This window comes from Thalassophryne amazonica, chromosome 16, assembly GCF_902500255.1.
Source record: "Thalassophryne amazonica chromosome 16, fThaAma1.1, whole genome shotgun sequence".
In the NCBI taxonomy this organism is placed as follows: Eukaryota; Metazoa; Chordata; class Actinopteri; order Batrachoidiformes; family Batrachoididae; genus Thalassophryne; species Thalassophryne amazonica.
Genome location: NC_047118.1, coordinates 31,997,801 through 32,021,632, shown reverse-complemented (window position 1 = coordinate 32,021,632; position 23,832 = coordinate 31,997,801). Strand labels below are relative to the sequence as shown.

Genomic DNA, 23,832 nt, shown 5'->3' with positions numbered 1-23,832 from the left:
GGCTAGTAAAAAAAAAAACAGATTTTTTTTTTCTAAAAAGTCATGATTTTTTTATTTTTTTCAATTTAAAATCAACTTTTGATTTCATTTTTATTAATTTTTACATTTTTATTTATTTCACTCTAAATAAGACTATACAAATAATATCATTAGTTATAAGTTTTATTCGCATGTTAAAACATAAAGGTGTAAATACAATATGTCATTTCATATTTCTGTGATGTTTTAAATACTGATTTCTAAAAAAATTCATTTTTGATGATTTTTTTAATGTATTTTTTTATTTTACAGCGATTTAAAAAATCATATGCCCTGGTTTATTTCCTAAACACAGCGTGTCATGCAAATCACTTAACACACAGTGAAATGGCTTGAAAACAAAGAGCTTTGTCAGTCATTAATTAACACATGAATGATTCAGGACTCAAGTTCATAATATATAAATAATTAATATTTCAATCGAAAGATTATTTTCATGTGTTGCAAGATGGAATGTTTTATCTTTCAAAGTCAGAAAAATATCTCCATTGCATGAATGAAAAACATTCATTATTTGTTTTATATGACAACTAAATAGATCCTAAGAGCTTGAATACATTTTTACAAAAAGGTACTGGAGTTGTTCAATGGAGGAAAACATATGAAACCAAAATGAATGGCAAATGCAACCAAACTGCACAAAAAATGACATAAACCATATAATAGACCATTTTTCTAAACAATGGAACAAATAATCAAAGCATTGTGACATACAAACCACCAAATGATAAGGATCTACTGTATATAGGTGTTATATAAAGTCTAATTAACCCAGGGTAAGATTGGAAAAACGTGTCCACAGTGGGGCGTCTTTCATGAGTCCAACACAGACAAGTGATCGTTAACTGGAGCAAAGTACAAGCAGACTGAAACACACAGGGCTGCAAAGTAACACAATAACAGAAACGCTTGATGCGTCACTGATGAATCTCTTTCTCACTCCCATTCTTTCAGTGTCTCGCTCTCTCTCTCTCTCTCTCTCTATTTTTGTCTGTCTTCAACAACAGGACATAACTGTGTTTTAGAAACAGTCAGTCGCATGATCACTGTTTGGTTGACACTGAAACTGGATTTCTAGTCAATACAGGTCTGACTTTAGTTGAGGGTGATTTGGATGAATGTGCGTTACGCACTATGCAAATGTGAAATATTAAGAAACTGAACCTGGATCAGATTGGAATTCTGCTACTGCACCAGACTTGCAGATGTGCACAAAGCCATGGTCTGAAAGCAGAAGTAGTGTTTAGATGTGCAAACATTTTATCCATTTCAGAAAAATGTATCTCTAATCTTAAACCGAGCCCAAAAACATTTAAGAGAAAGTAATTAGTCACTAGTCATGTTCCTCATTTTCATGGACAGGATTTCAAGGTGTACTCTGGGACTAGAGGGTGCCCAGTTCGATGACCTCAGAATTCCTTTTCTGCTTTTTGCAGATGATGTGGTTCTGTTGACTTCATTAGACAGTGACCTCTGATCCACACTGAGCAATTTTGAGGCCAAATGTGGAGCGACTGGGATGAGGATCAGCAGTTCCAAATCTGAGACCATGGTCCTATATTGCAAAAGGGTGAAGTGTCTCCTCTGGATAAGGGGAGAGTTATTGCTCCAAGTGGTGAGTTTAGGAATCTCAGGGTCTTGTTAACGAGTGGGGGCAAGTTGGTGCATAAGACTGACAGATGGATTGGGGCGCCATCTGATATTTTATGGACACTGTATCTGACCCAGAAGGCAAGGCTCTTGCTTTACCAGTGGATTTATGCTATTCTCCTCACCTGTGGTCATCAGCTTTTAGATTCCTCCATAGGGCATCTGAGCTTACACTACTGGACAGGGTGGGAAGCTCAAGTAACCAAGAGGGACTTGGAATAGAGCCGCTGATTCTTCACACCGAAAGGAGACAGGTGAGGTGGTTCAGACATCTGGTGAGGATGCCCCCGGGCTGTCTCACTAGGAAAGTCTTCCAGTCACGTCCAACTGAGAGAAGACCCCAGGAAAGACCTAGGACACTCTGGAGGGATTATATTTCTCAGTTGTTTTGGGGATGCCTGGGGAACTCCAGGAAGAATTATACAACTTTGTAGAGGATAGGGAAGTGTGGGATGAGCTGTGTGGGATGAGCTGCTCTGTCAACTGCCACCGCAATCCGGACCCGGTGTCGCAAACCGAACGGCTCCCCTGGTGATGCGGTTCACGGATTAACACCTCGTTTCTGCTTCAAACTGCACACCAGTCATAATCTATCTCAGCAACAGATATCTGAAGCTTTTGTACAACAATCATTTCCACATAAATTCAGCATTATTTAATCATAAAAGACAGCGGAAGCGATCAGAGGGCCGCAGCTACATGAGCTGCTGGCTGATGCGTTCACTGTGCGTCGGTCATTTCAAAGCATCATGGAATTTTGTTGAGTTTCTGCTTAAAACTGACTTTAGAATGATTTAAGAGGTTTTATCTTTATCATCTGATGATTAATAATCCCATTAATCCATTTGATTGCTTTGGGTGAAGAGACTCTTTCTCAGATGTGCTGCTGTGGTCCGAAATGACGCATGTGCAGATGCAAAATGGGGACTGATTTTTAGAGGAAGACCGTTCAGTCTGCGACACCGCACAAATACCAGGATATAAACAAATTAATGATCTGCAACGATGCTTGGCAGCTGAGACATCAGGTTTAGAGCTGATTCTGACACTCTTCCAAATGTAGCAGTTAATTTTGGGAGTGCAAAATCATTTGCATATCTACATAGGACATCTATACAGTGTAAATGTGAGCAATTTTAACCCATTTTTAAAACATATTGGTAACCTCAAACTGAGAAAAGCCCTCTACAACACGATCTCAAATATATACAAATAGAAACGACTAAAAAGATTAGATAAATACACACACCACTTAATATAAACCAACTAAATCATCACTTTTACAGCCAGCTGCCTTCAGACATGTCAACACCTCCAAGTCACTTTAATATGCACTGGGAACGCGATCAGGAAAAAGCGCCGTCAATAGACCACAAATGATACAGCACATCAAAACACACCTTGACTTTGCGGCAAACTCACATAATAATGCAGTGATTCTCTTTGCATAAATGAGAATAAGGTAAAGTTGTCCGTGAAATACAGTAGCTTACGGTAATGTAGCGTGATTTACTATTTGCGCACCAAGTGAAATAACAATGAAATGATAATGCATAGCTTACCTGTCTCCTGGTGACCGACTTCAGCTCTTTATAGTATCTTTTCAACCCCAAACGAGCAGTCGAAAGCTGCAGAAACCGACTAAACGAGCGCTGCAGTGCCTGACCTTGTTTACACAGAAGACAGACACTCGGGCGATCGAGAAGTTTCGGCTATTTCCGTGAGTGGGAAGTGACGTCACTTCCCCTGGAGAGCCACGAACTTTAAAATTTTAAATGCTCGTAGATTATTATTATTATTTTCACTACAATGATGCTACTGTCTACGCCAATTAAAAAATAAACTGATGGAGCAAAAATGCCCGCAGGTTTCTCGGCTGGATTGCATCCCTTTATCGATTATTAATTATAATGATAAACAATAAACCTTTCTTTCACAAACTTTATTTTAATATTGTGCTATTTCCTTGACATATACCTTTAACAAAAATAAAGAATTGATTACACATTTCTGGAAACCAACACTGACATGTTAAAGTGGAGTACAAGATAATTTAATTTTCTTTTCCATTAAATACTTTAGACCCGTTAATTTATGAATTATTGTACTTTTTTTCAGTTATGTTAAATAATTTCACATAACTTGCCATATGGGTTTCTATGCATATCTAATCCAGATGTACCACAATAAGCCGATGTGAAATAAAGACATGTTAATTTAGAAACGGCAAGATAAATGTGGTGTATTTGAGGTGAGTAGTTGATATTTCATAAGTTGACCTCCATTAAAGGAGGTGAGGATGTCACCCATGTGAAATTGACCATGTGATCCTAATATTGCATAACCCTCTGTACAATTACATACATATGAAGGATTTTCATGTCTATAATTGTGCAGAAGTGGATTTGATAAAAAAAATATATATATAGTTAAGGAGGCTGGTGGTTATGCTGTTTATAGGTGTAAAAGATTATATATATATATATATATATATATATATATATATATATATATATATATATATATATATATATATATATATATATATATATATATATATATATATATATATATATATATATATATATATATATATATATATATATAATGTCACTCTCTAACTCTGCTGTTCATTGGACATCATCTCTTTTTTTGGACCATTCTCTGTAAACCCTAGAGATGGTTGTGTGTGAAAATCCCAGTAGATCAGCAGTTTCAGAAATACTCAGATCAGTCCATCTGGCACCAACAACCACGCCACATTCAAAGCCACTTCAATCCCCTTTCTTCCCCATTCTGATGTTCGGTTTGAACTTCAGCAAGTCGTCTTCACCACACCTAGATGCCTAAATGCATTGCGTTTCTGCCATGTGATTGGTTGAGTAGCTATTTGTTTTAACAAGCAATTGAAAAAAAAACAGTGATCCTTGCATTTACTTTGGCTTCTGTTTTCATTGCAAACAGCATGAACCCAAAATGGGATGGGGGCAATTTATTCTAAATATAAGGATTAAATCATCACTTTTACAGCCAGTTTTCCTAAGGCAAGTTAGGGGATGGATACATTAACATTTCCAAGTCACTGAATACTTGGTGGACTTCATTTACATAAATCATGAAGAAATACAAACAGTATGGTACTGTATAGTAAATCTGTATCATCAGCAGTTCTTAAAAAAGTGACCATGGTAGAAGGAGATGAGTGAGGGAAGCCACCAAAACCTCCATGACAGCTCAGAAAGAATTAGAGGCTTCTGTGGATGTGAGCAGATAAACTGGGAATGGGGCAACATTTGCCTGTTGTATCCCCATTTCCAGCTTTGTGTTGGGGTGTAGTAGAGAAGGATTGTAAAACAGGAAATTAGTTCAAACCTAGGCTCAGGTTTCCCATGTGCCTTTTGGAAATCTGCAGCTGAAGTTTTGTATGTTCTTTTTTTTTTTTTTTTTTTTTTTTTGGAAAATCCTCCTCTACCACTTCATTATGAAGCTGCATAACTGGTAATGCAACAGAAAAAGCTGAATTCTACACAGTTTCTCCAACAAGAACCACAGTAGCCTATACTCGTATCTCCTTCAGAGTTGTTTGGGTGTCTTGGTAGCTTCTCTACTTGTCTCTTTCCCACAACATACTGTTTGTATTTCTTAATGATTGATGGACAAATGAAGCCCAATACATAAATCAGTGATGTGCAAATGTGCATGTATCCGTCCCTGATTTCTCTCAAGAAACTGGCTGTAAAAGTGACGACTTAATCTTTATACTTAGAATAACTTGCCCCATCCCAACTTTTTTCATGTTTTGCAGACCTTAAATACAGGAATGGATGAATATCAACAAATTGCACATACAGTAGAAAATAACTGCATAAAAGTCTTCATTCTTATTCTTGTCACTTTCACATGCACACACTCTAACCTCCATATGACCTCTAACCACCACGTGGTGGTTAGAAGTCATCCTCTCTACAACAGTATTGAAGAATCATTTTAATGAAATAAACATAGGATGTGGCAACCTACAGGACAAGAATTTGGCATGCTGACATGGGAGGCAACAAAATGTAATCTTGTGATAAAGGAAAAACACAACAGATCATGAAAAGGAGGTTGGAATGTGTCCAGTTTTTCCCACTTTACATTCACTCAGCTTTGCTGTGCACAAAACCTCACAGCATTTTAGAGACACAAGACTGAAATAAAATGTTTTCCAAAAATGTGAGAAGCCACTGCCGAAATATTCAAAACTAAAATACAAGCTGTGATCACATAACATAAAAACTCATTTTTCTGTTTTCGATGCATGCTCTGCATGATTTTAATTTGTAATAAAACAGGTCTTTGATGCTGTGCAAACCAGACAAAGAGCTTCCTGTAACCTGAACAGCAGAACAAGAGAGCAAAGTTCACATAAAGTACTTCGATCCAACTTGAAAGTATCACTTCCATTTTTGGTGTTGTGTTTCCATTTGGATCATGCTGTACTCCCTTTTCCCTGTCTTCTTGATGATGTACCGGCCACCTCAGTTATTAGGAACATTCTGCACCAGTATAAAATCATGAAAACCATCAGTATAGAAAATCAGCACGCTTGACGATAAACCGTGTCACAAAGTGTTGCAACATTCAGCCAAATGTATCCAGTCCTGCGAGGCGTGGAGCTCTTCTTTGGTTGCTCGTCAGTGTCTCCAAACAGCTTGTGCAGAAGTGAATGAGCCAGCTTTGATCAATCTATAACTTCATTCCTTTCACAGTCAGCTGAGCTTCTTGCTCGGTGTCACACAGGCTGAGCAGTGCTGTTGGTACCAGGGTTGGCGGAGCCTTGATGTGGTGTCTCATTTTGCGTGTCGGTGGAGTTACTCTGAGGGGTTGAGATGTCCAAGCTGGATGAGAAGATGTTGTAAGGCAGCTCCAGCGACTGGCGGATGCTCTCTTCATATGTTGGGGGTGGCTGCAGGAATTGCATAAAAACAAACAAAGTTTGAGAGAAGAGAGGATGGAGCTGTCCTTTCATTTTATTCAACAATGTGTGATCATTTATTCAAGTTTGTAGCTGTTAATGCTTCAGCTGTTTCCTCCTGTTCACCCCAAGAAGCATTTTAAGCAAATCATCAGAGTATGATTTCCATTAAAGTTTCTACCTTGAAGCTTCAGGTAGAATTGACACTACCTACTGTAGAATACCTTGACGAGCTGAGTGCAGTGTGGTTGTGGCAAGATGAAGCACCTGCAAATCTAAGACTGGTACTGAGCTGGAAACTGGTGAATTCCAAATCTGAATTACTGCCACCCCTCGCAATGGACTTCAAGTAAGTTCTTTTGGCTTCTCCCTTTTTACTGGGGGTCGCCACAGCAGATCCAATTTTAAGCTGGATGCCCTTCCTGAGGCAACTCCACATTACATGGAGAATGGGCAGGGGTGGACTTCAACCAGAAAACCAGTGCACTCACCGCTTGGCCACCATGCTGCCGAAGCAATGGCCTTCAAGTGTCTTGGGTTTGATAGACAAGTTGGGGCAGAGTCTGCAGTAATGGAAGTGCTACTAGATTGTTATTGTGAAAAAGGACCTAAGTCAGAAGACATACGGTAAGCCCTGTATAGACCCTGAGACCCATAGAGGCAGTGCTTATTTATGAATACCGTTGCATGAAGCAAATACGAGTCGACAAGTCCCCTGGACGGGATGCATGTCCATCATAGGTTACTTCTCCAGTCAAGGTTGGAACCCATTTACAACAGAGTCAACTGGGACAATGCAGATGGTGTCCTGTCCAAGAATGCAGGTAGCCTGAAGCACACACCTGGACTCAAACCCCATTCTATATATTGGTAGTCCAACTCCTACCCCACAGAGCTACCTACTCTGCAGGTGAAGCTCTCAGTTGGACGTATTTACTGAACCACTGGACAGTATTTTTATTGAAAACTAAAGTCCACATTGAATTGTGTTTGTCAGTGATCGTGTTGTGAAAGTGTAGGGACACGGACCCACAACAGGGGGCGCAAATGAACGGACAATGGAATAAGCCAAAATATAACAATTTAATGTTGTGAATGTGCACAACAGAGCAACAGACAACACAATTGAGATCAACAGTCAATAAGTCACGGTGACGTGTGGGCAGGCTCGAGGATAGAAGACGCCCATCCAGAAAAGAGCCGGATCCCACACGCTTTCCACTGCCACCGGATCTGAAGCACCCCGGAGCCACTGCCTCTGGCTGTCAGATCGGGTACTGCTGGCAGGAAGAACAGACAGGTGATGGTGGGTGCGTGAACACCCAGCAAACAGTCAGAAAGGCTGGGAAACACTTCCACCTCTTAAGCACAGTCACACAGGAACAAAAACATGCAGCGCCTGAAAGACTACTTATCCGAGGAGCGAAGATGTCGTCTCCTCCCAGCTTCCAGGTACGCCTGCAAATGTTCAGAAAGTTGTATAGCACAAAACCACGGCTGAGTGTTTACCTGATTCATAGACGATTTCTCGGCAGTGAGGTGAAGATGCTGCCCGGCTTTTATGGAGATGTGGTTGTGATGATGATGAGTGACAGCTGGTGCTTGTTGATGAGTGACAGCTGTCACTCCCGGTTGCTCCGGCGCCTTCTCGTGCCTGAAGCCCGCACTTCAGGCAGGGCACCCTCTGGTGGTGGGCCAGCAGTACCTCCTCTTCAGCGGCCCACACAACAGGACCCCCCCTCAACGGGCACCTCCTGGCACCCGACCAGGCTTGTCTGGGTGACGGGTGTAGAAGTCGGCCAGGAGGGCCGGGTCCAGGATGTAGCTCATCTTCACCCATGAGCGTGCTTCGGGTCCATAACCCTCCCAGTCCACCAGATACTGGAAACCCCGGCTCCGTCGACGGACATCCAGGAGCCTACGCACTGTCCAGGCCGGCTCCCCATCGATGATCCGGACAGGAGGCGGCGCCGGTCCGGGAGTGCAGAGGGAAGAGGTGTGGTAAGGCTTGATCCGGGAGACGTGGAAAACCAGGTGAATCCGCAGTGAAGCTGGCAGCTTCAGCTTCACTGCGGCCGGGCTGAGGACCTTGAGGATGGAGAAGGGGCCGATGTACCGGTCTTTTAGTTTTTGCGACTCCACCTGCAATGGAATGTCCTTCGTCGACAGCCAAACCTCCTGCCCGGGCTGGTATGCAGGGGCCGGGGATTGCCGGCGGTCTGCATGGGCCTTGGCCCTCGTCCGGGCTTTGAGCAGGGCAGAGCGGGCAGAGTGCCACACCCGACGGCACCTCCTCAGATAGGCCTGGACCGAGGGCACCCCGACATCTCCCTCCATAAGTGGAAACAATGGGGGCTGGTACCCCAAACATACTTCAAATGGGGACAGGCCAGTGGCAGATGAAACCTGGATGTTGTGTGAGTACTCGATCCAGGCCAGATGGTTGCTCCAGGCCGTCGGGTGTGCTGAGGTCACGCAGCAAAGGGCCTGTTCCAATTCCTGGTTGGCTCACTCTAACTGTCCGTTAGTCTGGGGATGGTACCCGGACAAGAGGCTCACGGTGACCCCCAGTTCCCTACAGAAACTCCTCCAGACTTGCGAGGAGAACTGGGGACCATGGTCAGAGATGACGTCGGATGGAATCCCATGCAGACGTACGACGTGGTGGAACAGGAGGTCTGCAGTCTCCTGGGCCGTCGGGAGCTTCGGAAGGGCCACGAAGTGGGCCGCCTTGGAGAACCGGTCCACTATCGTGAGCATGGTGGTCATGCCCTGGGACGGCGGGAGGCCCGTGACGAAGTCCAGGCAGATGTGGGACCAGGGGCGGTGGGGCACAGGTAACGGCTGGAGGAGTCCCTGTGCCCGTTGGTGGTCAGCCTTTCCCCTGGCACAGGTGGTGCAGGCCTGGACGTACTCCCAGACGTCGGCTTCCATAGACACCCACCAGAAGCGCTGCCGGACCACTGCCACGGTTCTTCGCACCCCAGGATGACAGGAGAACTTGGATCCGTGACAGAAGTCCAGGACTGCAGCTCTGGCTTCTGGTGGGATGTAAAGTCTGTTCTTTGGGCCGGTCCCCGAGTCCGGGTTCCGTGCCAGGGCCTCCCGGACGGTCTTCTCCACATCCCAGGTGAGGGCGGCCACGATAGTGGACTCGGGGATGATGGGTTCCGGTGGATCTGACAGCTCGACCTTGACTTCCTCTTCGTGGACCCGGGACAGTGCGTCAGATCACTGGTTTTTGGTCCCGGGGCAGTAGGTGATCCGGAAGTCAAAACGCCCAAAGAACAGTGACCAGCGGGCTTGCCTGGGGTTCAGATGTTTCGCGGTCCAGATGTACTCCAGGTTCCGGTGGTCCGTGAAAACCGTGAAGGGCACCGTAGCTCCCTCCAACAGGTGTCTCCACTCCTCAAGAGCCTCTTTCACCGCTAGGAGTTCCCAATTGCCGACGTCGTAGTTCCGCTCTGCCGGGGTCAACCTACGGGAAAAATAGGCACAAGGATGGAGAACCTTATCGGACTCTCCGCTCTGGGACAGCACAGCTCCTATCCCTGAGTCAGAGGCATCCACTTCGACAACAAACTGGCGATTGGGATCGGGCTGCACCAGAACGGGTGCAGACGAGAACCGACGTTTCAACTCCTTAAACGCGGCTTCGCACCGATCCGACCAGGTGAAGGGGACTTTAGTGGAGGTCAGGGCCGTCAGGGGGCTAACTACCTGGCTATAGCCTTAATAAACCTCCTGTAGAAATTTGCAAAGCCGAGGAACTGTTGCAGCTTCCTACGGCTTGTCGGTTGGGGCCAATCTCTCACCGCCGCTACCTTGGCCGGATCGGGTGCGACAGAGTTGGAGGAGATGATGAACCCCAGGAAGGACAAAGAAGTACGGTAGAACTCGCACGTCTCGCCCTTCACAAACAACCGGTTCTCCAACAACTGCTGCAGGACCTGACGTACATGCTGCACATGAGTCTCAGGATCCGGGGAGAAGATGAGGATGTCGTCCAGATATACGAAGACGAACCGGTGCAGGAAGTCCCGCAAGACGTCATTAACCAATGCCTGGAACGTCGCGGGTGCATTAGTGAGGCCGAACGGCATGACCAGGTACTCAAAGTGACCTAACGGGGTGTTAAATGCCATCTTCCACTCGTCTCCCTTCTGGATCCGAACCAGGTGATACGCATTCCTAAGATCTAGTTTGGTGAAGATTTGGGCTCCATGCAAGGGCGTGAACACAGAATCTAGCAGAGGCAGCGGGTATCGATTGTGAACCGTGACTTCGTTCAGCCCTCTGTAGTCCGCCGTCCTTTTTGCCCACGAAAAAGAAACCTGCACCCATCGGGGAGGTGGAGTTCCGGATCAACCCGGCAGCTAAGGAGTCCCGGATGTAGGTCTCCATTGATTCGCGCTCAGGACGAGAGAGGTTGTACAACCTGCTGGACGGGTACTCTCTCATTGACCCATTATTGTGTGAGACTGTTAAACATGTCTGGAATATTTGATGTGTTGCATAGCTGCAAAACATCCGCCGTCTTCATATCACCTTGGAGGAGAAGAACAGCAACTGTCCAAAATTACAGCGCTGATGAACTCTCTTAGACAAGAACACTTACCATCATTTTTTTTTTCAGGAAGCGGCATTTTGGAGTAGAAGTTGGTATCCACTCTTTTTGGATGGAATAAACTCTCCTGAATCTTGGAAAAATGGATACTAAGCTCAAATTTAAAAATTTTCATTGGAAAAAGGTACTTAGAAATGTATACGTAAATAAGCAAAATTTCGTAGTATTTCAATGTTTCAACCAATGTTCTTTGCTAATGATGTTGTCCAGCATGTGCAATGTGATGTTATATTACTGCCTCAGTTTTAATGTTTCCACATATCAAGTTTATCATGTTGAAGAAAAGCAAAAGCAGCAGGACATGATCAATTTTGGACATAAACTATGTGTTCTCTCAGCAACAAACATGCATGTTGTTGTTATGTGGATGTTGAATATTTGTCTTTAATTCTTATTTTGGTCTAATTTGACTTTTGGTTTTATGGTCATTTATGTGTTGGTCATGGTTTTAAAAACATACCCTGGACATCAGAATACATGCACCATTTGTTAGTAGTTTGTTACTCATAAATGGAATTCCGTGACCACTCTTAAATCAATAAATTACAAACATTAGTTATAACGTCTTAATGAAATGGCATAGAACACATAGAAGTGACAAATTAAGATGTTCATTGTGTTTGTTCAACATTTTAAGAGTAATATAATTTTTGACATGATGTTATGCAGGAATACACTTAGAACCGTTGAATGCTTTATTTAACATTTGTTGTTTATCTTCCGTGTACATTTCTAGTCCATTTAGAAGCTAAAAAAAAATGTTAGCTTGGTTTGCTATTTTTCCATGAAATGGACCATTTGAACAAGTTAAAAGCCACTTTTCATGAATTCTGTCTAGACTATGTGCAAAGAAGATGCATCAGGCAATTGTCAAGGTAAACGTGAGCATGTTTATACTTTGTCCCTATAAATCTAAAGCCTATCTCATTGTTTTTGGAACTACAAGCTACAGAGTAAAAGTGTATCAATTTATTCTCTATATAGAGAAATAGATGGATCTATCCATCTATCTCTCTATACATATGCATATATTGGTTGAATTATTTGTTGAATTAATCCTTGAAATCCTGGCATCACAAATTCCTGGAGGCTCTATTAGTATATAGACTCCAAGAAGTTTGTTTGCTTTTGCTTCAAAAAGCAATGGTCAAAGTCCCTGGGCCATACTTGGTAAAAAAAAAATCTTTTGAGAACAATAACATCTCTCCTAACTGCCTGATTGTCACCAAACTTGATATGCGTGTTAGGCATGGGGACCACAAGAAGCCTATTGTTTATTGGGTCAAAAGTCAAAATCACTCAACTTTGGAAAAGCCTTCTGCAGAAAACCATCACTTGTCAATGGTAAGACTGTCAACGTTTTACCCAGGTCACCGTGGGTTAATGCAGACTATTTGCATTGTCAATTAATGTGCAAATATGAATTTGGTGTCTTCATGTTGGCTACTTGAGAATGTTTTTCTTCAGATTCAATACCTGGTCACCAGATTGAGTTATCTGATCTTTTAATTGCTTGGGGACCCTCAAGCGACAAGAGCAACCCCCAACCCCGTTTGACCTGCACAATGCTCGCATACCCGGCTGTAAAGTTTTAATATTTTCCTGCCTTGGGTCACAAGGTAGTGAGGGTGAATTAAGGGGCTGTCATTTGAATTTTTCAGCATCAGTGACAGTTGAAAGAACTGTGCGTGAATATGTGTTCTGTTTGTGTGTGTGCACAAGAGATGGGCCGTCATGCCAGGGACTGTTTAAATAAGCAAAGGGAGGGCAGGTCAAAGAAAAAGCAGCAGAAGACGGGGCACAGAGCTGTTTGCACTCAGGATACAGGCTTTAATTATGTCTGACGTACCTTTTTCCCATTACCTTGTGTGCTCAACCATTATGCGAGTGAAAAGCTCAGCAAAAGATCAACACCGTAAAACCTTGAAACGTGTCCACCAGAAAAATTCAACATGTATTATGTATTCTGATGAACAGCATACATAATACAATCATTGTTGTAAAGCTCTTCTGGAGTAAAAACACCTTCATAAGCTGAAGCATGGCATGATGTCAGGTCCCTAAACCTTAAATGACCCTACCTCATTTATACTGGGTCCATTGAGACCAAAGCGGTCTGCAATCATCATGTGGATCTGCCTCTGTCTGTCCTTTTTTCGTACACTCTCATAGGTGGGGAGCCTCGGCAGGGGGGCCTCCAGCGCTGGCAGACTGTAGCTTGAGGGCACGCCAACGTAGAAGAGCTGACCAGCCGGCTGGGGGAAAAACACATTGAGAAACTTGCAAAACAGAAGCTTTGCTGTACTACAGATTTACTCAGGCTAGGTCAGGTCAAGTCAAGAGTGAGAACACAAACTGGTACCACGTGTTGCTGCATCCACCACACTATGGAACCAGTTTGGGTCCTGGATGTCAACCCCTTAGGTAGACAGCTAGGTCCTGAAAGTAGCTCCCTTCTATCACAGCCAGGTAATTCAAGAGCATCCTCTTGGGTTTTCCAGTTGCTGGGGTCCTCAGTACTGAGGCACCTGTGCATTGGATCGCGCCCAGAGAAACACCAAATGTCATACTTGTTATTCCCCCACAATACCAGCGGTACGACTTATCTGAGTCTCTCTAAATTACCATTCTTTGATATAAAGTCTTTCCCAGTGAGACCCAAGGATCCTCTACAAAGACCTTGCACTAAAGACATCCAGTCGTCACCTTAGATCAATGGCTAGTGTCAGTCTCACAACCATAAGACAATAAGACTGGCAGAGTTGTGTAGGATAATATATTTGGAATACTTTGAATCACTTGTGGTCTCAGTACTTTTGGATGACTTCAAAACAGTTACTGAAAATGATGGAGTTCAATCTAAAACCGGACACAACCACAACCCAAAGACCCAAAGACACAAAGACACGAATGGCACTGCCAAAATAAGTGAACATCTGTACAAGTTCAACGCTTTCCCCATATAGAGATTATTATTCTGTATACAGAATGAAACCTTTGTGAAATACGATACACCACACCAATCGAAAAAGCAACTTTGTGCAAACTTTTTAGCACTTTAGAAAATTCGCATTATTTTCCTTCTTGGCAAAGCACATAGAATTTTTTTTCATAACCAACTAAAAAAAAAAAGTGTTCAAAAAGTACATTTTACACAAACTAGATTAGCAAAAAAGGTCTGGATTGTGACTAACATTTCTGTTGTTAATCCAGCTTCTCTTCAGTATAACAATCACTTTGACAGGCGTGTGAGGACCTTTAGTGCAGCAGAATACGTCACTGTTACTTTGCATGGCAGCTGCCAATAAAATGCTGATGTTCTGATGGGCGCTCTCACCTGAGTGCCGTCATCTACAGTCGCACTTTGCTCAAAACCGGGTGATGCCACCAGAGTTTGTCTGCTGCTGTAGTACTGAAGAGGAGCATCCTGTAAAACAAGCAGCACTGGAGACTTCAGAAGGAGAAGTGTGACAGAAATTCTGATCTTCAGGCTAATTTTTCTGATGGCGTCCCCCCCATCCCACCAAAATAAATAAATAAATAAAAATACACATTTTGAATCTGTTGTATATTCTTGATTTTGGTGCTTCTTGATTTTGTGCCTCTGCAAAATGAAAGATTCCTGAGGTATTACATTAACTCCAGTCTACACATTCTCTTAAGTTTGCCTTAAATTAATTAGTTAATTAATTAATTTTTAAAAATGGTGTTGAAATACAGGGAGGGGATGTTTGACAAACATTTTTCCAGTCACTTAAAAGGGAATTAATTTTTTCCCATAAAAACAAATAATAACTTGGGGTCTCTGAGTAATTTAAGACACAAATTAAATTTATAATCTCAGCTGTAACCAAGATACTGGGAGATAGTCAGGTTCCTTGCGTATGTTTGTTAAAGTTTTTCTTGAGGTTTGGTAAACTATACATTTTTAGAAAGCTTATGACACACAGAATCCTAAAACATGTTTTATTTTGTTTTTGTTTGGGTTTTTTTGTTTTGTTTTTTCCTTCAAAGATTATTATGGCCGCCATCTTGGATTTCTAAAACTGGCAACCTTTGGAAGCTAACTTTTCACTTTCTTGACTTTGGGTTATTTGTGTATCAACTTCATCATACACAGTTAACAAATAACAGCATTGTTCTTAATGTAAGGGTTCATAACCTTTATTACAAATTCCAAGGAGGAATGAAAATCTAAACAAATAATATTTTGGTGTCTCAAACTTGCTTACCAGCATCAGTGATTACAGAGATACATTCAGGGGTCACTTCATCTGGATCAAAGATCAAAACCAATATTTCTGTCCATCTAAAATAAATAAATAAATAAAATAGATTTGGTACAAGTTTTACAATTGGGGAGGTGATTGTCTATTGGTTAAGCGTTGGGCTTGAGACCAGAGGATCCTCAGTTCAAATCCCAGCCTGACTGGAAAATCACTAAGAGACCTTGGGCAAGATCCTTAATCCCCTAGTTGCTCCTGGTGTGTAGTGGGCGCCTTGCATAGCAGCAGCCTCACATTGGGTGAATGTGAGGCATTGATGTGTAAAGCGCTTTGAGTGTCTGATGCAGATGGAAAAGCGCTATATAAATGCAGTCCATTTACCATTTACAATGGATGCCCAACCTGATGCAACTTCAAATGTCAAAGACACTAGGGTATGGATTAAGAGTAAAATTGGGTATTTTAAGAGTAAAATCTGTTCTTGAGGTTCATTGCTTGAATTTCAATTTTGAGGTTTTTAGCCATAACATGGGAAGTTCAGTGTTCAATCTGGTTCCTGAAACAGCACAATGTTCATATTGTCATGTATGGGCTGGCAGAATACAGTGCATTACGTGTGATTTTTAATTCATTTATTAAAGTAAGTCCCTTTGGTTGCTCCCTTGGTTGCAGTCGGGGTTACCAGAGCAAATCTGAGGTGGAGCTGCATGTTGAAATGGCGCAAGATTTACTCCAGATGCCCTTCCTGACACAACTCCACATTACATGGAGAAATGTGGCAGGACTGGGGTTTGAACTGTGAACCTTCCACACTAAAACCAAGTGCACTAACCACTTGGCCATTGCCCCTGCATTTTAATTAATTTCATTTTCAATTTTGGAATTTGTCCTTCAATTACTTGGATGGGTGAATTAGTTGGTTTGGTTCAGGCGGGCTAACAACTTATTCATGTCAATATGTCTATGCAAATGTCAACAGGATTATGTATTTCAACACTTTTTTTTTAATGTTGACAAACTGCAATTTGTCAGAAATCCACTACTTTCTGCCTAACTAACCAATTTCCATGCCTTATTTAATCACTGCAACCACTGGCTGGTTTAGCGGTGTCATAAATTACTTCATCAATAAAACGGCCACCCTCTGACTACTACGTCTCCTCCCAGTCCCACCCCTTCTAAAAAAGACCCGTCAAGTCTCACTGTATGAGATGCTGAAATGTTTAAAAAAAAAGAATAAAGGACAAGGTAACTGTCTCACGTCTAAATGAGACTTCTTTGTCTGCAGAACAATGCAGCCCTGCTGTGTCACGCGAGTCCTTGGGCTACAAAACACACCGTGTGGTCCGTTTATTGTCTCTGTACTCGTCGTAACATGCAGCAGGTACAGCTCTAATGAGCGCGCTCCAGTGCACGTTTTTTTTTGGCTGACTGAAATTGAAACCCTACATATTTGGAGCGCTTTTGCTGTAACATTCTCAACAAACGTCCAGCATAACAGAAGACTGTATTAAAATATGAAATATCTTGTTTTCTCAGGCCAGTTCAAACAATGACATCACTAGTGACCTTTGACATCATTTCAGGGAGAGATGACAAAGAATAGGTGATGTCAGAGGTCACGTTCCTTCGCTGGTTTGTACTTTTAAGGGGCAAAAAAAAAGTCTTCAGGAAAGAGGGAAAAAAGGCAACTTCTCTTTGTCTCCTGCCACTGAGGCAGCCAGTGTGAAAAAGCACAACCGTGTAAAATTGGTGTTGAAGTCAGGGGAGGACCCCATCACGGCGTGCCTTTTTCACAGCCGCAACCTAAAGGAGCTCCATTGTCCCGCGTCTACCCAACACCCACAGTGGGTCTGTCCACTATTCACACTGCAAAGTGAAAGCTATGTGACGATGAAGTCGACAGCATGAAAAGACTCGAGTGTTTGTGCTTCCTTTGAAATCTGATTCCACGTCTCATCATAAGAAATACAAAAACACGTTTCCTCACACACACGCACATCTCAAACAGGGCTGCAAATGATCATTTTATAATCGATTAATCTAGCGATTATTTTTTTGATTCATCAATTACGCCAACAATTCTTTATTGGTGCATTGACTGTTATCTGATTTGTCGATTATCCTTTGCTTAACTCACCAGTAAATCATAACCATAAATTCCAGCAATATCTTTTAACCTTGCACTCAAATATTTTGTCATAAAAAAGTATTATTATAGATCTTTTTTTTTAAAAAAAAATCCTAAAATATAAAAGATATACATGTTAAAAGATTTAAATGCAGTCATGGAAAAAATATGGGAGAAAAATCTTACACACAGCTTTGTCTCATCCTGAAACACAAAAAGACAAAAAAAAACAAAAAAAACAAGAGCAATCAGAGATTTCTTACATCTGCCCAGGGTTGACGAGGACTCAAAATAAAACATATGTGATTCACCTCGTGGCCCGGACTTTACATGGATCCGAACTCCACAACACAATGTAATAATTGCATACTGATCCAGAATGATCTGACTGATCAAGATGTTGCAATCTGATATTTAATTCACAAGCTGAAACAAAATAGTGCCTTCCTGATCTTGGTTTTACATCGTAATGTCGTATCCGTCATGTAGTTTTGACGTAATCCTTAAAAGTCTACAAAGTGAAATCCTGATCCAGAATCCAGATCCAGATCACCTCCAAAATTTAATGGAGTCTTCCAGGGCCTAACACCAATGTGTGGTGAAAATTTGGTGACAATTTGTTAAGTAGTTTTGACATAATCTTCAAAATTCAACAAAATGTAGCATACAAATTGAAATCCTGATCCAGAATTCAGATCCAGATCACCTCTCAAATTCAGTGAAATCTTCCATGGCCTAATACCAATGTGTGGTGAAAATTTGGTGACAATCTGTTAAGTAGTTTTGACGTAACCCTCAAAATTCAACAAAGTGAAGTGTACAAATTGAAATCCTAAGGCTTAATTCACCCAGGACGTCGTGAGAGAACAGAGAAGATTCAGAAGAGGCCGGCATGTGGACTTTATGCGGACATTCCACTGTTTAAGGACATTTTTTAATGAAAGCCGTGCACGCAAATTCGCTGAGTCATTTCCGTGACGACTCGGCAAATCTGTGTGCGCCGCGACAAGAAAAACACCTCCGTGTTGAAAACCATTTGTAAAATTCAGGCTGCTTTTGATGGCTTTCAACAAGTGAGTAACTGAGAAATTGTTTAACAGCTTGGGCATGTTCCATCTTGCCCGTTAAGGTTTCCAATGGAGGTGTTTTTTCTGTCGCGACCCCCCGCGGTCGGGTCCGGCCCGACATGCGACTCTGCCCGCACGTTATTTCATTACAAAATGTCCGTTAACAATGGAATGTCCGAATAAACTCCTCATGCCGACTTCTTCTGAAAGTTCTCTGTTCTCTGATGACTTACTGGGTCAACAGAGCCTGAAATGTGGAAGTTTTCAACTTGAAACGGTGAGACGCTGCCGCCTCGAAGCGCAGATCGCCGTCAGGCACCGTGGGCCGTCCTTAAAGCGACACTACCAGACCAAAATCTCTCATCAGCCATTAAAATTTTTACTGAAAACCAGCTGAATTTATCGAATGGTGTCCACTCAGTTGTGCCTTACAGTTTTGAAAAAATTTTGATCAAACAAAGCAGCAGTCTCTGAGCCATTCCTAAACAATGAAAAAATCGATGAGAGGGTGGGCGACTCCTCACTCAAAGACTGCCCACAGGCGAATGACGTAACCGACAGGCGTGAAAAAACTCTCGCATGCCCACGAGGGTTCAAGCATGTCTGATGTAATCACACGTGATTCAAATCCATATGGTTTTTGAAAAAAATAATAAGGTCGGATACTTTTCTAACAGACCTCGTACTTTTTTAGAGTGTAAAATTAGGAAGAGTTGCATTTCTTACAATCAGCACAACATCTTAAAAATCACAATATGATTCAAAGCCAGATGTTTCCAAGACTTTTTCACTTAAGCTGATTTTTAAGAAGCAGATCTAAAAACCAGTACTTATAGCTCGCTGAAATTTGACTTGTTAAATGAAAAGAGACAGATGTACTGCGCTAGATTTAGTGTTTTGCAGTGTACAGGCTGGACTCCTGAACTGACAGTTTGTTCATTATTTTGCCGTTGTTGTCTTATCGCCCCCACACAGTGACTGGATGCAGCTGGTAGTCAAACGGCTCAGCGTATATCAGCGAGATTCTCGAAATCTCCTCCACCAAAACCACAGCTGAATGGAGCTTCCTGTCTGTCTGTTAGGGAGGGAGTCCAGAGATAACGATCCAGCTTCACAGAGGTGAGAAACAATCCAGGAAGAGGAAGCAGCCAGGATGTGGCCCAAAGGGAGCGCTGAAATGTGTTTGCATTTCCTATTCACCTTTTCATCCTTCAGCTGAGGAACATTATCCACCTCCAGACAAGTGCAGTCTGAAGAACTAATAATGATACTAATCCAAATGACCCACTAGAGCTTTAAATAGATCACAGCCATTTCTAACAAGCCAAGTCAATCCTAGTGTGAGGCATCACTGCATCCAAGAGACAAGGAAACCACCCAGGATCCCTTTGGGAAAGGATCCTCCAGAGAGACCTAGTACCAAAGACATCCAGTCATCTCCTTAGGCCACTGGTTAGTGTCCAAGTCTGACAATTACATAGTAAAACTGGAAGCACCAGGACCCTAAAGACTTGGATCTTTGTTCTCCTGCAAAGATATTTAGTCCATGAGCCAGAAGCCAGTTTTGACCTAATTGGTACCACTTAAGGGACTAAACGACATTTACAATCCATGGCCTACATAAAAATGTATAGTGACCACCCCAGGGTGGTAACTCTCGCCAGGCAGAAGTCAATGAAAGATCATACAGGAGTCAATGTGTAAAAATAGTCCAATCATGTTGAAAAGTATCCCACGTTGTCTGTCTGATCTGAGGCATTCCAAAAAGGTATAGTTTGGACTCTCCGTGATTGAATGTTATGGAGTTATGAGGTAAAAATGGAAAAAAATGGTGACAAAGGTCAATTTCAGTTTGTGCAGGGGTCACAGGTTAAATTTGCTCCAATTTGGAAGTGTTGCAAATTACTATTGGTTGAGGTAAATGTCGTCATGGCAATCCCTTGGTGGCAAGGAAGATTGTCTCTTGATTGATCCCTGAACGGGAAATCTACATCCAGGGTCGATGTAGAGACGCCTGTGCGTTGAAAACAGGGTTCTTGATAGATCCTTAGCCTGGTCTGATGGTTGGGAAATCCCAGACAATCAATATTTGAGGTTCTGCTGCAACCTTCATAGCCGTTGGGTTACAAGCCATCATCCCCTCTGCCTGATCTACTGTTGAGGACTTCTTGTTTCACGAGAGCCTCATCAGCCGTCTCATGTTCAGGGTTCCTGTTGGGCCTTCATGGTTACTGCAGCAGCCACAGGGCGCACAAGGTCCCTACTGTTTTTCACCCCAACAGGCAATTCCCTACCTCATCTGGTGTCACAATGCGGATAAGGGGTTGGGCCTGCGGTTGACGTAATACGATTAATAAATGGAATAGTTTTGACCATGTTGAATACTTTACCTTGAAAGTAATAGTCAAACAAGGTCAAGGTCCCTAAGACCTGTTACCCTCTAACATGATAACTAACCATGAAAGACGGTGCAGACTGTTCCTTTTTCAAAGCCTATTAGCTGAGATGGCCACCATACATTTTGTGTCACAATAAAATGAGACGGTAAAAAACCTGCTTGGTTCATGAACTCATCAGCATTGTCAAACACCTCTGTCCAAGGATCTCATGATTCCATGAGGTTTTCCCACACATCTATTGAACTCAAAGGCTGAGGACCCAGAGACATGAATGTCACTGCAGAGATAAGTGAATATCTTTACAAGCTCAACATTTCTGCCACATACAGATACACTTCTGTTGGCCGAGTCCAGGAAGTCAGTAAAAGCCTGGATCTTAGGCTTTATTGAGGACAAACAGAATCCCAGACACATTGATTTCTGACTCAGCTTCTCAAGTGCCCCAATCAAGGTATCCACCGATTCCCTAAAGGTTGCTGCATTGGTAAACTGTTGCTGCAGTTCCTGCCAGGCCTTCATTTGGTCCCACTCCTAATAGTGTCAAATAAACTCTATCATTGCGTTAAATCAGCTGTATCGGGGTAACATTAACATTGAATACCTGGTGAGCTTGCTGAAAAAACATTAAAAATCATGTTGTTTTGCAGATGCTGATCTACCTTCAGGTGAACGGGGGTTATGACTTGGTTTGGTGTTGGGACAGATGATAATGAACTGGGCCGATAATCTGCATTGGCCGATAATCCCTCTGGGAGCTCTGTAGGAATAAGATGATAATTGGCAGATGCGATACCTGGCATGGCCGATAATCAGCCAATAATCGGCCAAGCCGATTATCGGTCTATCCCTAGTTTGGTGCGTTGAAGGCATGCCCCAACTAGGTGGGACTGAGGCATGACACCCCCCCCCCCCCACCAAAAATTATATATCTTTTTTTAGATTATATATATATAGGTTTTTTTTTTCTTGTGTGGCAGCATCTTTTTTTCAATTATGAGAATTGATCGTGGGTGGGATGGTGGCTCAGTGTTTCACATTGTTGCCTCACAGCAAGATGGCCCTACGATCACTTCCTGCCTGGTCGTCTCTTTGTGGAGTTTGCATGTTCTCCCTGTGTTTGCGTCTGTGTGCTCTGGTTTCTTCCCATTCCAATGCTTTTGCTTTACCTTTTGACCCAAAAGCACAATCTGCATTGAGATGCTGAACTAAAATGACCGTGTGCCACCACGAGTGCTACTTCTGTCCAATTCCATTAGCGTTACTGTGACGTTCCCAGATATTTCTGAAGAGCAGCAATTTCAACTGACGCCCGACAACGATCATATCAAGTTTATTTTCTCGTCTTTGTCTCACGGTCGTGCAAATTGAATGTGACACTTCCGAATGGTGTTCCTCTGGATGCACTCGGGTCCTTCTCGCTGTGAACTCAAACGGTGCAGCGTTATCAGAAGTGGAACATACAGGTCATTTCTGTTAGAACAGGCACAAAGGCACTCGGTCAGTGCTGTTTTCATTAGTGCTCACCATATCTCCATGTGATCCCTGATAGGAGCCCAGTCTGCAGCACTGGGGATCTTTGCGGTAAACAATGGACACCAGCACCACAATGACCACGAAGAACGCCAGAGAAGAAACTGTTTGAAAACAGGGGAGAAAAGAATGTTTGCTACAATATTCGCTGACATCATTTCTTTTCTTTTTTCTTTTTTTTTTTTTTGGAGGGGATCACTGGTTATGGAATGAGTTGTAAACATGTGTCATAAATATGCAAACTTGATTGTTCTTACTGTTTAAAGTCCACACTTTTCTATCACAGAATAAATATGACAGATTCTATCATTTATTACACATGTCACCAAATTTAGGAAATAAAACTAATCTGGTTCACTCTGGATAAAGAGCAAATATTAAAATAAATAAATAAATAAATAAAAATTCTAAAATAGCAATAAATAATAAAAGTTATTTTGGTAAAATAATATGAAAAAACGTGTTTCTCATTAAAGATCATACATATTCCACGCAAGAACACCGTGTAAAATCGACTTTTAAGTCAAATGTGGTGTTTACTTACAAGAAGCAGCGACCACGATGAACTGATCCGGAGTCAGCTGTGAGGAGGGACGAGTGGGACTTTCAGTGGTGGACATGTCTGTGAACTGATCGACGCACCGACCTCAAGTCAAACATTGTCCTCGTAGCGGCTCTTCTTCACTCTGCGTTCTGTTCCGGACAGCGTGACAGCCTACATGCGCTCGATCAAACTCCACCCGGTAAACACGCCGCGTGAGCGCGCGCGTCCCGCCGCACGGCCGCTCCGGAGCCCGTGACGTAACTGCTCGTGACGCTGACTCGCGTCACACAGAAAAAAAAAAAAAAATCGAAACTCAAACTTTTAGGTGTCACATGTTAAATTTATTTTAATTTTTTTTATTATTTTATTTTATTATGATTTGACTTGTCATAAAGGACCTTGTATAAGAAGCACATTAACACTGGATGCCTGATATGGAGTCCCGTTGCCCTGGAAACGCCAGGGGTCCCATCCTGAGGCGAGTCTGTGCACACAAAGAGCCCGAAAATGCAACATTAGTATTTATGAATCACATTTATCACGTCTATCACGTCCACACTCCATATGGTAATTTAACATTTTGGTTTAAAGCTCAGTCAGGATAACTAATTCAAATAAACAAATAAATAAATAGTTGTGAAAGTTTTGGAAGTTCGACTTCA

At 42.4% G+C, this 23,832-nt stretch overlaps 2 protein-coding genes across 3 annotated transcripts in view; both read right to left on the bottom strand.

The window, feature by feature from the left end:
* si:ch211-120g10.1 (butyrophilin subfamily 1 member A1) overlaps nucleotides 1-3,402 on the bottom strand; it is a 28,046-nt gene extending 24,644 nt beyond the window's left edge. Inside the window, exon 1 of one of the 2 annotated variants that reach the window (XM_034190034.1) lies at nucleotides 3,252-3,402. The gene's annotated coding sequence lies outside the window, so the exon portion shown is untranslated. The remainder of the gene's footprint in view (nucleotides 1-3,251) is intronic. The other variant, XM_034190035.1, reaches the window with a different exon arrangement.
* Nucleotides 3,403-5,096: 1,694 nt separating this feature from the next.
* si:ch73-364h19.1 lies at nucleotides 5,097-23,398 on the bottom strand. Its single transcript, XM_034190931.1, has 5 exons — nucleotides 23,171-23,398; nucleotides 22,621-22,730; nucleotides 14,611-14,700; nucleotides 13,355-13,528; nucleotides 5,097-6,637 (listed from the first exon to the last, which is right to left on the bottom strand). The coding sequence occupies exons 1-5, from the start codon at nucleotides 23,244-23,246 to the stop codon at nucleotides 6,464-6,466; spliced, it is 624 nt and encodes a 207-aa protein (XP_034046822.1). The 5' UTR covers nucleotides 23,247-23,398; the 3' UTR covers nucleotides 5,097-6,463.
* Nucleotides 23,399-23,832: the final 434 nt, after the last annotated feature.

What these genes read in the sequence shown, in the direction of transcription:
- si:ch73-364h19.1 (XM_034190931.1), bottom strand. Translation starts at nt 23,246, where the DNA reads ATGTCCACCACTGAAAGTCCCACTCGTCCCTCCTCACAGCTGACTCCG. An exon ending in CATCGTGGTCGCTGCTTCTT is followed by an intron (nt 22,731 to 23,170) that starts GTAAGTAAACAC and finishes GTTTTCAAACAG; the next exon opens with TTTCTTCTCTGGCGTTCTTC. An exon ending in ATGGACCCAGTATAAATGAG is followed by an intron (nt 6,638 to 13,354) that starts GTAGGGTCATTT and finishes CAATTCCTGCAG; the next exon opens with CCACCCCCAACATATGAAGA.